The sequence below is a fragment of the Dermacentor albipictus genome, chromosome 3 (assembly GCF_038994185.2).
Source record: "Dermacentor albipictus isolate Rhodes 1998 colony chromosome 3, USDA_Dalb.pri_finalv2, whole genome shotgun sequence".
NCBI classification, from domain to species: domain Eukaryota; kingdom Metazoa; phylum Arthropoda; class Arachnida; order Ixodida; family Ixodidae; genus Dermacentor; species Dermacentor albipictus.
This window is the reverse complement of record NC_091823.1, coordinates 114,726,447-114,741,399: the sequence shown is the minus strand read 5'-3', so window position 1 is coordinate 114,741,399 and position 14,953 is coordinate 114,726,447. Positions and strand designations below refer to the sequence as shown.

General features: G+C 47.3%; 1 protein-coding gene across 1 annotated transcript in view; it reads right to left on the bottom strand.

The window, feature by feature from the left end:
- LOC135916869 (transmembrane 9 superfamily member 1-like) overlaps window positions 1–14,953 on the bottom strand; it is a 128,743-nt gene that overhangs the window by 96,800 nt on the left and 16,990 nt on the right. Inside the window, exon 2 of the mRNA XM_065450292.1 lies at window positions 14,795–14,884. Coding sequence (XP_065306364.1) covers window positions 14,795–14,884 — 90 coding nt within the window. The remainder of the gene's footprint in view (window positions 1–14,794; window positions 14,885–14,953) is intronic.

Genomic DNA, 14,953 nt, shown 5'->3' with positions numbered 1-14,953 from the left:
AAAAATAAATCGTCTGAGCAAGCATTACTCGCCGTTAAAGAAAAGATCATTGACAACATTGAATCCAGAGCATACACTCTCGGTCTGTTCTTAGACCTCCGGAAAGCTTTTGACTGCGTACAGTATGAAATTCTTTTGAGTAAACTGAACAGTTACGGGATACGCGGAATAGCTCTAAACCTGCTGAAAAGTTACTTAAATAACAGAATACAATACGTTAAATGGAATAATTTTGTTTCGGACCGTTTGCGCATTACCCAAGGGGTGCCGCAGGTATCTAATTAGGTCCACTTTTGTTTTTATTGTATATAAACGACATCTGTAACATACCTGATTCTCCAGATTTGGTTATGTACGCCGACGATACAAATATTTTTTTCACATCACGTACTCTGCCGGAATTAGAAACTATCGTGAAAGCTTATTTGGTAAAATTATACGCTTGGATGCAGGCGAATAAGTTTAGCTTAAACTTGTCAAAAACGAGGTACATAATTTTCAGACCTAGTAATGCCTCTGTTCATCACAAACTTAACCTAATATACGCCAACACAAAACTGCAACAGGTAACAACTCAGAAATTTCTAGGTGTCTGGTTTAATGAACACTTATCATGGAACACACATATTTCAAAACTTCTTACGGACCTTAGTAAAACTGTAGGTAGTCTTTACCGGATCAGCGATCTCTTGCCCGTTTCCCTAAAGGTGTCCATATACTAGGCACTATTTTTTTCCAAATTGTCCTATTGTGCACTGGTCTGGGGCACTACAACGATAAGTAATTTTCAGAAGTTATTGCTTTTGCAAAAGAAGGCATTGCGGGCTATTGAGGGTTACCATGGTAGGCCCGAAGACCTACCAACATTACCACTCTATCATAAGCATAATTTACTTAAAGCAAACATATATCGCCTGTTACAGTACATCCATCGTAATCGTTTGTATTTCATTGCTCCAAACCGCCCTCCTTCTAAATACCCCCTTCGGCAACACAGAAACTTGGTCCTTAAAACGAGGACAAATTACGGCAACAAAAGCTCGATTACCAGATTCCAGTTGTTCTCAATAACCCATCTTTACCTGTCATGTTTGATCTCCCTAAGAACAAATTTTAAAAAGACAAAAAAGTTACTAATCAGCAGTGACTCAATATAATTTCAGTTTTTCACTTAGCGAAGCATCTCTTGTTATCGCCTCAAGTTGTTTGTGTGTGTGTTTTCTTTAGCGACCTCATGCCATGTTTATACACTGCCTTTAATTTATGGCGCACTGTCTTTGTATTAAAAGTAATATTTTTCACGGTAATACTGTCGTTTCATGAAATGTACTTTGTTCACTATCATACTATGATGCAATGTATTTGATGCAATGCATTTTTTCACTATCATACTATGTTAATACTTATTTCTGTGTTGCTCACTGCTGTATCGGCTGTTTTGGGAAACTGTAACCTCGTCAGGCTTTACCGCCTTTTGTCGCAGTTCCCTCTTTCATCTTTGAAGGAAAATAAACCTCAACTTCAACTTCATTCGTTCACCCCGTTTCAGCGAGCCACAGTGAGCTCGTTTGCACCGCGACGAAGCCTCCCATACGTCTCTACATTCGGTGTACAGACAGTGGAGTGCACTCTTCCGTGTACGCCACGGTAACGTAGAAAGCTGGCTCGTTGTCTCACCTCCTGGACCCGCTGGATGGCAGGAGCTCGGCATACTCCACCGCAAAGCAAAAACGCCTATACTTGACAAACAAAATTACAACCAAAAACAAACAAACCAACAAACAAGCAAGCAGACACTCATTTTTTTTTTCCTGGATTATGTGGAGAACGAATCCGGTAAAAAGTAGAAAACACAACACGCGTTAACGAAGTGCGGAAGAACATCGTCGCCTTTTTATTCATAAATTGACACTAGCTTGCAGCCTGCTCTGCTATTTCACCTGGTAAAAATATGCGCACCAGCCTGGACGCCGCGAATGCAAAAGAAAGATGTACACGTGTGAACAAAAGTATACGGACTACGGGATCGCTCCCCCCCCCCCACAAAAAAAAAAGACTGAATTTAGTCGTAATTAATATGGACAAACTGAAATTCACGAGTGCACTGGAAAGTTCGCAATGCCAAGTTTGGCCGCAGCCTCTTCCCCTCCCCTTTTTTTTTTAAATTTACGTGCACAGGCAGAGGAGAGAATCAGCTTTATAGTTCAATTACTGGCCCGTATATTTCAATCAGCTCACGCATGCACGTGCGTGCAGTATAATTCCAACAAGTCTTCAACTACACAACGATGGTGCAAAAGCACCCCCGGAAAGTTCTCGCGAAAAAAAAAAAAAAAACGCCGATAGTTCGCGAAGCGCGACACAAGAGTGATCCACGATGAATAATCAAAATACAGAGCGGTAAAAAAAGGTTAACCAGCCTACATAGGCTACCAATCCTTTCACCTAAATGCGGCAAAGGGCTCGTGGTCTGGGACTAGCGACCGAGCAGACGACACTCCGAAAATGAGGGACACGCGAATTCTCACGATCGCACTTCTGGAACGGCTACTGCCGGCTATGTAACTGACATTTCAGTCTCACGCTATTGAAAAAGCGAGGACGAGTTTCCCCGTTATGCCCGGTCGCCAGCACTGCACACACGTGCCGCTGCACATGTTTCCATGGAGAAACTTCGCTTCACTCGCCCGCTGGGCTAATAGTACCCGACACGACATCGGCAGCGGCTTCCTCCGTCTGCCGCCGGATTATCTCGCCGCCGCAATGTCACCGTCTCGGGAGGTTGCGTCGCACATCTCTTCCTCTTTCTCTCAAGGAGCGGTGTAATCCGGTTCACGTCGTCTCCTCGGCTCGTTACGCGTCTCGCACGCTTCCGACGCCACTGCAGTCCGCGCAACAAATAGCACTTCCGTTGCGTTAATCCGCGCGGTGTTTCGACGAGTTACTAACCATGCAGTCGAAGTTCTCCGCTGTATAGGGATCCTCCGCTGCGCCTCATCGTGGCAGTTCCCTATAGGGGAAAGGGAGGGGGGTTCTATAATCTGTAGCGGATCTTGATCGGGCGCTTCGCCAACTGCAACCTCATAATCCATATTCCGACGCACTTGCGTAACTTTGCAAATGCAACGCGCTCCCGCGACGCGAGCGATCAACGCGACAAATTCATCTGCGTCACCTTCCACGAGACGCGACGTCCTGAGGCGAGACTGCTGGATCTCGATCTCGTTGCGCGGCACGCAACACTTTGCGCGCGCCTCGGCATCTCTATATACACAGCGTGTGCACTGCGGCCACAACGGCGATTAAGAAAACGGCCACCGCATCTGCTAGACTATTGCAGCAGCGGTTTACAACTCGACAGACCTGGGCCTAACCGAGAGTTCACTATAGGGTTGAGGACTGCGAGCTGGTATTGCATTCTAAAACTGGTATAGCGCAACATGGAAAGGAAGAAACAAGCCGAGCCGACCAGACGAAGGAACAGAGCGCTGGCTTCCAACTGGTATATTGGCAAATTGCACGAAATATTGCCAAGGGAGAGTCGGAATTCAGAAAATGATACGAGAAAAGCCGGAAGAAGGCACACCCAAAGTTACTATATATACTTAATCCAACACTGCCTTCGTATTACCCTTCTTGTCATTTCTATTGGATCACATCCCCACGCATGCTGTTTAAACAACCGAACATATGAACTCGCCCAGCAAGCTGCCCTCACGAACCTGCATTAGGTCTAGTTTTCGTTATCAGTGCCACACGCGTTCCATGTACGAAATTTCGAATACGAGTCAAGTAGCTTTTGGTATTCGATTCCGATTCGATTGGAGAATTCACTGTTCGAAGTTGCCGTTTGTTCGTTTTTCTTCTATCATGTTGAGAAGATAGCACCTATTGGAGTCTGCAGGGAGAAAGACAGATGCAACTGGAGATTGCTACGGATAATTATGCTGCAGGGGTAGTCGCTGTTGCTGAGATGAGGGCCCATTGCCTGAGCGAACGCACGGATTAAGTAGGCAACTTCTGCTCAATAATTACCAGTCATTAAATAAGAAAGCATTTGACTTTAGGCAGCTTACAATTTTTTCTCAGTTTAAATGCAGCAATTCATTATTTTGACAATCTCGTTACATTTGCAACCTCTTCAAAAGATGTGTGGTACTGCGGCACGGTACGGTATCGTAGCTCCTTACACGTCACGATTACGTGATTTTCCTGTGTTTAATTATACTGTCACTTGACGTTGCACCGGATACAATAACATTTCTGTTGTTTCCCATTTACAAGCTCCTCAATTGACGAGAAGTCTAGTTCCGTCCAGCATATTAAACGTCTGAGTTCACATCAGGACATGTCAGTACCTTTTCTCACTGCACAATAACTTCCCGCTCTTATTACCGTGGTCTTTTCTAGGCGACTATAGAAAATCTGAACACAGTATCGCAGCCAATCACAATTGTGAAATCGGTCGCAATATCCCGCCCATGATATCGCACCGTTCCGCCGAACTCCGCCTCCGATATCGTGCCTTCGCCCCCGCATATTTAGCAAGCACGTAGCAATCTGGGAATCCGAAGTCGAAGCCGTTGCCACATAGCATTCGACACTGGACCACTTCATCATTAGTTCAGGTTGTCAGGTGCTGGTAGAGGGGTCTTTTGTTGACCCGTCAAATGTCAGCGTCATCGCTGCATTGGCTTCTGGATGGGTGCTGATGGGTGCTGATTAAAGGGGGGGGGGGTTGCCTCGTGGTAAACATCAAATTAATGCCCTTGGTTGTGTTGATACGTACCAATATGCTCCTGCACGGAATGGGTTTACGTATCTGGAGCCAGCGTAAATAATGTAAAATAAACCCTTTTTAATTCATTCGTACTAGCGGGCGTACTCGCCGGTGGTTTTGGTGGATTCCTGGCCCAAACGCCACTTCTAGCCGCAAAAAAGTGGTGGCAGCAGTGGGATAAAGAAGGCAGTCCTCACGATCTGGGATCGACATGCCTGGGAACCTTTACAAGCTGGAGGTAAACTGCGGACGGAAGAGCGACTTCTGTGCGTCCAGCATCAGCAGACCTCCTCATCGTGGCTCAGGGAGGCACAACCGTCGTAGTAACGGCGTGGAGTCTTGGACGCCTCGAGGAAACTTGAAGGAAGAGTAGCAGAAGGCAGTCCTCAGGATCTGGGATCGGTGGACCTGGGAACGTGGCTCCGGGAGACCCGACCTTCGCAAGCGCGAGGTTGGGTGAGGTTGGGTGAGTGCGCGATGTTGGGTGAGTGTGAGTGCTACGTTTTGCAGGACGATAAGGGCAGGGTTTTATCAGGCAATGTGCTGTGATTGATCCCCACCGGATGTACGTTCAATACACGGGCAGTTGTAGTCGGCTCTCGGAAAAGCATGGATATCGCAGTGTTAAAAAAAGAGGAGCTGTTGCTGATGGCAGCAGAGCTCGGTATGGATGTTAACCATCAGTTGAGGAAGCCCGAAATTCGTACTGCGATTGACGAAGTGTGTTTTCAGGAGAACGAGCTCACGGATTCCTGGGAAAAGGTATGTCGCGAGAGGAAAAAAAGGGAGGAAGAGAGGGAGTGGCAGGAAAATGTGAAAGAAACGCGGCTAGAAATTCAACTCGCGAAAATAAAACTAGAGCAAGCGAGACTACAGCGCGCAGGGCGGATGCGACGCCGCTACAAACAGAAAGCGTGAAAATAAAGAGTTTGCTTCAGCCGTACAAAACAGGAGATGACATCGGTCTCTACCTGATTAATGTATAAGGGATTTGTGAGAAGCAATCATTTCACCAGGACACATGGCCGGTGCGGTTGCTTGCGTTGCTGCCGGGAGAAGCCTCGCAGCTAGGTGGTGGCCCGACTGAACGCAGCCAAGGCAGGCAGGTGCAGTTCAGTGAAGTCAAGCCTGCTCGCAAAATACAGGCTTTTCACAGAGTAATTTAGGAGATTGAGACAGGAAAGGAAGAAGCCCAATGAAAGCTTTGCTGAGGCTGCGTGTCGCCTGAAGGATAATTCTGCAGAGTAGGTGAAAGGAGCAGGGGCGGATAACGTCATTAAACGGGTTGGTTTAATATGCTTAGAGCAGTTTGAGAAGACCCTGACGAGCGCCTTTCGGTTAAGCACAGGTAGGAAGCGATGCCTGTAAGGAGTGCAGAACACCTGACCGAAGTGCACATGCGATAAGCAGCGGCTTCAAGCCACAGAGCAGTAGCACATAATACAATCAAAAGCCTTCCCCACGGCCACAATCTTGCCCCTCGCGGACAGCAAACCTGAAAACAAGAGGAAGAAATAGCTAGCTCAGAAGTAGTTAAGCCAGTGGAAGAGATCTTTCCATTTCCCGGGCAGAAATTTGGGAAGAGAGTCAGGTGACGATTTACCACAACAAATACAGAGTGAAGGAAGAGGATGAAACAGCCAGCTCCGGAGACACGGTAAAGCTGGAGGAGGAAATCCTTCCGATTTCACCGACAGAAATTCGGGAAGTTGGTCAGGCTGAGGAGCCACCAACGGGAAGAAAGAAAAGGTACTCGAAAATTAGCACCAGAAAACGTGCTAAGAGAAAGAGGCGTCGCAGAGTCAGGAATGCGGCAGAGAAGGCAACGCGGCCGAATCAAGGGAAAGCCGCTAAAGCATGCGGGGAGCGCAGTGAAAGAATTAAAAAGGCGCGTTGGTCGTTTGGAATGTTTCGAATCACAGCGCGTGCGAGCCGCCAGACGAAAGAAAGCAACGTTCGGCGCGGAGGAGGACAAAGCCAAGGGGCAATTATGTTCCCCCTCGTTGAGTTTTCGATGGGTAACCTGCATGACACAGGAGAGCGCGGCGGTAAGGCGACGCGAAGTGGTCATACCGGGCAGTGAATTCGTAGTGCGATGCCTAGGAGGCATGTTACCAGTATACTAAAGGTGCCGGGGGTCTGTAGCGAGGGGAATGGCCTACGTGCCCCTTGTATTCCCTGGTTGACAAGGCTGACAAGAGCTTTCAGACGGCGCGACCCTCGAGAACGGCTTAAAGACATGACGCAACCGCAGTCAATTAAGAATGAAAAGCGGCATGCACGTTAGTGGAAACATCTGTTTGTTTGTTTCTTCATTTTTAGTGTTTGGTTAAATGTTTTGAGATCTCCGAGACTAGAGATCGTTTCAATAAGCAAGTCTTAGCTTTGTTTAAATTGTTTTTGTAGGAGCTCACTGATATTCTGAAAGAGATGGTTTGCGCGCTCATAAATTTTTGAAACTTTGTTTTTCGATATGTCGTTTTTTTTTAAAGATAGGCTCTAATTTAACATTTTTTTAACGTACGCTTGCAACGCCAAGTCTAGGTTATTTGTTAGAAGCCTGTAGTGGCGAGCTCGAGTATCAGACCACTTTTCCGAAGTGGTCGCGATATTTTTATTTTTTTTAAATTAAGACGGGTTATTTGGCGGAGCCGTTGTTTAACCACACAATTTTAGAATGTGTTTGTGCCGTTCATTTAAGGCGTGTCTTGCTGCGGCACAGGGAGGCGAAGCGTTGGTGCGTGTCTCGCACGTGTATTCGTAATATGACAGCGCTTTGAGTATCGCTTGGAGCGTGCGTAGAAGCATTCAGAAATGAGCTCGAACCTTCGTATAGTTTGAAACGCGCAATTTACGCAGCAATTTTGTTGTTGTTATTTCTTTAGTGCGGGTCCTTCGTGAGCAAGAGAAAGAAAATGTTAGTGCGTGAGTCGCACAGAAGTGGAAGATTTGCGGAGCTTATTCGGACTATGTGGATTGTTTTGAGAGGAAAGCTTTGTCGTCACGGCCTGTGCTTGTCTCGCCAGACTTTTGCAGATAATGTATTTTCTTGTGTGACGTCATCAACCGTAGTCTAGGTGTCGTCCTTACCCAACTTAACGAACGCGGTGAAGAGCTTCCCGTGCTGTACCTCGGTCCAAAACTGACACCGCGAGAAGAGGCGTTTAGCACATCGGAGAAAGAGCGTTTGTGCAGAGCATGGACCATTGAAAAGATAGGACGCTATATTCAAGGCAAGGAATTCGCAGTCGAGAGCGACCATTTCCCATTGCATGCCTGAAGCAAATGTAAAAAAAAAATAATAAAAGAACCCAGTTCTCTTAATATCTCTCTTAAGAGGTGAACGACGAAAGCATACTCTTCCTCATCTTATCATTCGGCTCTTTCTCTTTGCCGTTTCTCTTCTCTTCTCTTCTTTATTTAAAAAATCCTTACTGCTCACTGCAAAGCATTTTTAGTCATTTGTAATCAATTATGGTCATTACAAGCCGTCGTTAGACATGTTGGTCATGTCATAGCCACTAGTAGTTATTACAAGTAATTTCAGTCATTATTAGTCATTAGTGGTCATTACTAAGCATTTTTTAGTCATTTCTAATGAAGCTGTAGCTGTAGGCTGAAGCTGTAGGCCAAGGTCACAAAAGGCAGGTTGATGTCCCAGTCTCGGACACGTACATAGCAAGCATATATGTAAGAGTATGGTTGAGGCACTCAGTAAGGCCTTTTGTCTGTGGATGGTACGCAGTGGTGAACTTGCGATTGGTCGAGCAAGAACGAGGAATGTCGCCGACTGCTTTAAACAGGAAGCAGCGGCCGCGACCCGTGATTAACTGACGAGGAGCAAGCACCGTGGCGCAGGATGACATCGTGAAGAAAGAAATCGGCTACAACAGTAGCACAGCTATAGTGGGAAGTGCTCTTGTGACAGCGTATCGCGTTGCGTAGTCAGTAGCGCCTGCAACCCATATATTGCCAATGGTTGACATGAGGAAAGGCCCTTAAAGATCGAGGTCCACCCGAAAAAGTGCTTCATCGGGGATGTCAAGGGGCTGAAGGCTGCCAGCAGGCAGTAGTCTTGCGTCTCTGGCAGAGGTCACAAGCCACAACGTACTGTCGCGCAGAACGGTAGAGACTAGGCCAAAAGACTAGGCCATCAATACGTGCATGATACGCTTAGGTGTCTTGCGGTCGGTGCATCGTGAAGCTGGCCCAAAACAACAGAGCGAAGATGCGCGGGAACATAAAGCAAGAGCTCGGCGCCATCAGGACGGGCGTTGTATCGGTGTAAGGTGTCGTTGTGAAGCACAAACATCGCTAGTAAAGGGTCAGGGCGTGGAGAGTTGAGACCATCTATAATGGGCCGCGAAGATGAGTTGCGGCGCTATTCAACAGCTATGTGCACGAAGTTTGTAATGGGGAGAACGAACGCTTCGGGTTCATCTTCTATGGTAGAGAGCGATCGACTGGGTATCAAGGCAAGCAGTCGGCGTCTCGACGAAGCCCTCCAGATTTGCTGAACAAGGAAAATGTGTATTCTTGCAAGCGTAGTGCCCAACGGCCAAGGCTACCACTGGGGTACTTGAGCGAGGAAGGCCAGCAAAGTGCATGGTGGTCTGTAATAACTGAGAAGTACCTGCCATAGAGTTACGGTCGGAATTTCGCGATGGCCTAGATGAGAGTTAATCACTCTCGTTCGGTGATGGATTAATTTTGCTCCGATGGCGACAGAAAGCGGCTTGCGTAGGCGACCACACGCGGTTTAATCCGTGCTGCTGTGTGCGAGGACGGTGACAGTGGCTACTGGCATCGGTACCAACGTCCGTGCTGGCTGACGGGTCGAAATGTCCAAGAACAGGAGGGTTCGTTAGGATGGCAACGAGTTGGGATAAGGCGCCAGCTTGCTCACGACCCCAAGTGAAAATGACGTCCTTCTTGAGTAGGCCAGTAAGAGGGCGGGCTACTTCCGCGAAGTTTTGGACAATACGGCGGAAGTACGAGCACAGGCCAAGAAAACTGCGGACGTCCTTGGCCAACCGCGGAGTAAAGAACTGACTAACCGCGCTGACTTTGTCAGGGTCTGGCTGCACGACTGCAGCGTCAACAGGGTGGCCGAGTACGCAGATTTGACGGTGCCCAAAGCGACATTTCGACGAGTTAAGCTGAAAGCGAGCACGGCGAAAAACATCAAGCACGGTGGATTGGCGAGTAAGATGGTCTTAAAAAAGTAGTCGAAAAAACGATCACATCGTCCATGTAGCAAAGGCATATGGACCACTTGATGCCTCGAAGAAGCGAGTCCATCATGCGTTCGAAAGTAGCAGGAGTGTTACATAGGCCAAAAGGCATTACTTTAAATTGATAGCGGCTATCAGGAGTCACGAAGACGGTCTTCTTTCGATCTTGGTCGTCTACAGCGACATGCCAGTATCCTGAGCCAGCATCGATGGAAGAGAAATTTCTGGCTCCGTGCAAGCAGTCGAGCGCGTCATCAATACGCGGGAGAGGATGCGCATCCTTCTTGGTAATCTGGTTGAGATGGCGGTAATCAACACAATCTCCAGCTATTGTCCTTTTTCACAAGTATACAACGCGCGAGGCCCATGGACTGCACGAGGGCTCAATGAGGCATTTGCCAAGCATTTTATCAACTTCCTGCTGTATGACAGCACGCTCCAGAGCTCACACATGGTAAGGCCGTCGGTGAATGGGACTCGCATCGCCGGTGTGAATGCGATGGGTGACGACGGAGGTCTGGACCAGAGGATGGTCGCCAAAATCAAAGATATCCTGGTAAGAGAACCGCACGCGGCGAAGGGCAGCAGCCTGTGCCGGAGCGAGGTCTCTTGATATCATGCGTGTGAAGTGGTTGCAGGACGAACTTGACTGCGATGACGGCGGCGAAAAATCCGGTGGAGATTCTGTGGTCAGGGCAGAAACCATGTGGTCGGCCAATGGGGTAAGATGCGCGAGGGACATGCCGCGAGAGACAATTTGCGTCGAGAAGCCAAAATTGAGGAAGGGAAAAGAGGTTCGGTTGTTTGTAATTGTCACCACCGTATAGGGGAGCGCGACGTTCCGTTTCAGGGCGACTTGAAACAACGTAGTCGCCATCGGGTAGAGGGGGAACGGGTAGTCGGAAACTCGACTGGCAGTCGAGTTTCCGAATGGCAGTCGAAGAAACTCGACGGAGCGTAGACGTGCGGTTGGTCGGCAGCGACGTTGTCGGATCAGAAAGGGAGTTTTTGCCGGAGAAGTCCAGCCACCTCCGGGGCCTGCACTAGCTAGTTTTTCGAGAGGCGGTGCAAGGGAGAGCGAGAGCGACGAGGTTGCGGCGAGCGGGACTGACGGCGCTGGGGCGATGGTGAGCGGCTGGTCCAGTTTTCCCTAGGAGGACGCGTTCAGCACTTGACGCCTTAGGGCGGAACGACACAGCATATATGGTGCACGTTCCGGGCGCCACCGATTGTAGAGGTTTGGTCGGTATGACATTGTGCAGCGGCTGCGGCAATGGCGGGCGATGTGGCCAATCCTAGAGCATGTGAAGCAGATGGGCCGGTCATGAAGGGGTGCGCCAATCGGCTGGATTGCGAGAACGTGTAGTGAAGATCGTGTTCGGTGTAGCGGCAACGACGACTGAGGGACCAGGTCGGGAGCAACATTATCATTATGATAGGCGGGTAAAATGCTCATATTCGCGACCTCTTGTCGAACCACGGCCTAAATTAGTGGAATAGTAGCCAGGCTGTCTTGCATACCGTCATGGGGTGAAACGGTTGCCATGGCCTCGAGTTCTCGACGGGCGATCCTGGTGACGTTTTCTGGAGCGGGCGTTCGACGTAGCGCGGGTAAACCTTCGCGTAAGGACGTGGACGTATTGGGAAGCCGTATTGGGAAGTCGGTCGAAGCGGTGAGTGATACGCTGAATTTTCGCCTGCTCAAAATGACGACATTCTGTGATGACCGACTCTACTGTAGAGCAATTCTTACACAGCAGCAGATTGAAGGCGTCATCGGCTATGCCTTTCAGTACGTGTCCGAGTTTAATTGTACACTTCAGGCATGTCCTCGTCCACCTTGCGGCACACAGCCAACCCGTCATGGATATAGGAGATGAACGGCTCTGTAGTGGACGTCCGGGCGCGAATCGCAGGTTCTTCCTTGGCCGCTAGTTGTCGTCCGAGAGGTTTCCCAAACAGCTCGCGTACTTTCTGCTTACAGACGTCCCAACTTGTCAAACTTTCCTCATGCGTCTCAAACCAGAGTCGCGCAGTGCTCCGCAAGTAGAAGATGACATTCGCAAGCATTATCGTCAGGTCCCACTTGTTATTGTTGCTGCCGTGATCACACATAACCAGCCGCTGATCGACGTCCATGCCGCTTGTGGCACTGAAAGTCCCGGGATAACGAGGATGCAAGAGAATTACCGGTGACGGGCCTTGTTCGTATTGGGCCGCTTGGTCTGTCACTGTGGCGGCAGCAACGTGCTGTCCGCTGCGAAGATCCAGCTCCCTGTGTTTTGGCGAGCTTACCCCGCACTTCCACTAAATATGTTACGGGAAGAATCTATATACAAGGATATAGTTACAAGGCAAGACGCAAAACACTGCAGCAAAGGTAGGGCTAGCGCGTGCACACCAGATAACCGCACCGCCGTCTTCGTCCAAGCACCGACCACAGGATCGCCGGCCGTGACAAGATCTTTACTTTTGGCAAGTCCGATATGTAGGAGTCGAGCTATTTTCGAGTAAACACGGTATATAATCGCATAATACTATAAGTAGGAATGGGCGAACATTCGAAATTTCGAATACGAATATTTAGCGCGAAGTATTCGATTCGTACTCGTAAAGGAACTATTAGGTATTTTCGAACATTTGAAACAAACTATAATATTTCGCAACAACCGACTGTTTAGGTCTGGTTACTGTACTCTATCTGCTAAATAAAGTGTTGCTAATTATCAGAAGTGTGACAACAAAAGTTTTCGAAGCAATGCATAAATAAAATGGGTAATGCAAGCTTCGATTTCTGTTTCGCGACGGAAGTCTACATGGTTGCCCATGATTTTTGCTTGTAGTTTATCATTTAGTGTTTTTCAGTCTAGCTATGTAGAAGTTTTATTTTTTATGCTACAACCGGTAATGTTTTTCTTGCAACGGGCCATTTCACGTGTGTGTAGGGCACACAAGCCCTCCAACAGCTTTTTTTTTTTCTTTTTCCAGAACTTCTTTTTTTTTTTCGGCAACCATTTATTTAGCACTTTTGGAAAACTAGTCATACAGCAGTCCTTATTTAATGGAGAGTTTGCTAGCAGCCAGGATCTAACATTGTTTCGAGGCTATTTAAAAAAAATTTCTGATGACGAATGGTAATCTGTTGTTTAATAAGGATCATTTGTCGCTGATAGTTAGCGGTCTTTTTTGCAGCAACTTAAATGTTCCTGCTGTAAATATATGCGTCTGTGTTTGGCTATTCAATACTTTATTCGATATTCAATACTTACTATTTCTATTCGATATGCATTCGAGAAGGTTTACACTCGTCCACCTTTAACAGAGATTCACATGCTCTGGTTGGACGCAGCACCACAAGGTGCCTCCACATGTGTTGATGCTTGTAACCCCGAACTCTGTATCTCACCAACACTAATACATTTGCTGAGGATAAAACTATTGCTTATTACTAGATATCTGCCAACTAAAAAAGGGCCCCCATACAGTAACCCACTTTGTCTTGCACGACAAGTGTTAGTAGATCAGATGTACCCACAAAACAGAAAAAGAGCCAAAGAATGTTTAAAATCCACCTTTAAAAAATAAATGAAACGTCTAAAGGAAGTCAATGTCTAAATGTTGTTTGGATGTATATTTCTTGAAAATATTCTCCTATATATCCAGTACTCCATTACACCATTTCATTTCCAGACACACAATATGCAGAAAACTACACAAATCTTGTGACAAAAGATTCTTTGACATGAGGCTGGAGAGTTGCTCTGTTCGATGCACTATAGTCAGTGACAGGCTACGAACTCAGCAGCAAGTGCCCCCAAAGGGAACATGTATTCACCAGTGGATCGCCATGTGAAATTTCCACTCCACTTTCATCCTTTGGGAAACCATGTGCCTGCCTTCGTTTTGCTCCTTCTGCTTTGGATCTTTTTCGCCCTTTAAGAGCAAGTGATACCCACATCTTCAATCCAAATGGGTCAATTTGCCGTGCATGGTGCATATTCTTCTCAACTTCTGCGTGCCGCTATACCAGAAGGCAAGGACACTGGCAGGGATGTTCATTGGACAGGGAAATACCCTTGCCCAATCCTTTTTCAAACTATCAGCTTCTGCTGCAAGCTTTATTCTTTGTCCCAACACCTGCCGATCTGAGCTGTTTATGTCTGTTATGTGATGAATGATCGCTACACGCTCACTGTTGGTGAAGCATTGGGGCATCACTTTCTTGTGCTGGTATAATAGGGCATTGTTTCTTGAAGTACAGAGTAAGGCAACAGGATGTCAGGGCAATCCCTCAAACTATCCATTTCTGCAATGAGCTTTCTTCAACACTACAACCACTGATCTTGACTGTTCATGCCTGCAGTGTCTTACAGCAGAAAAATCATTATCGATGGACCACAGGGACACACCTCCATGCTTGTGTGCTCTATAAAGGAACTGTTTCTTGAAGCATGAAGGAATGAAACGCAGATGCATCATGAACTTGGCGAGGAGCCTGTTATGCATTCGTACTCTGTCCATTTGTATTGAGAACATGATTGAGCAATGAACGTGACTGCATATAAAATAGTCAGCATTCTTAAGGAGAGATCCTCACTCTCCCTGTTGCTCTGTTCACTACATGAGAGAGCTAAACAACAGAAAATAGAAAAAAATTCAAATTTTTTATAAGATACAGTGCAATGATGATTGCCTAGTTTTTTTCTTCAAAAGGCTGTTTCAACCAGTGATAAGCTACTATGCATCGTGTTCTATAGGAAAGTCAGGCACAGAATCTGACCTTGTCTGGTCGGCATACTGGCAGCTGGTAGTAGTGGTATGTCTCGTGCGGGTTAAAGTAAGGCCCAACCTTGTTCACGTACAGCATCACCTGCAAAATAGAATGGGACATTGAGAAAAAAGAACACACCATGCTGATGCAGAAACTGTAAAGTGAATA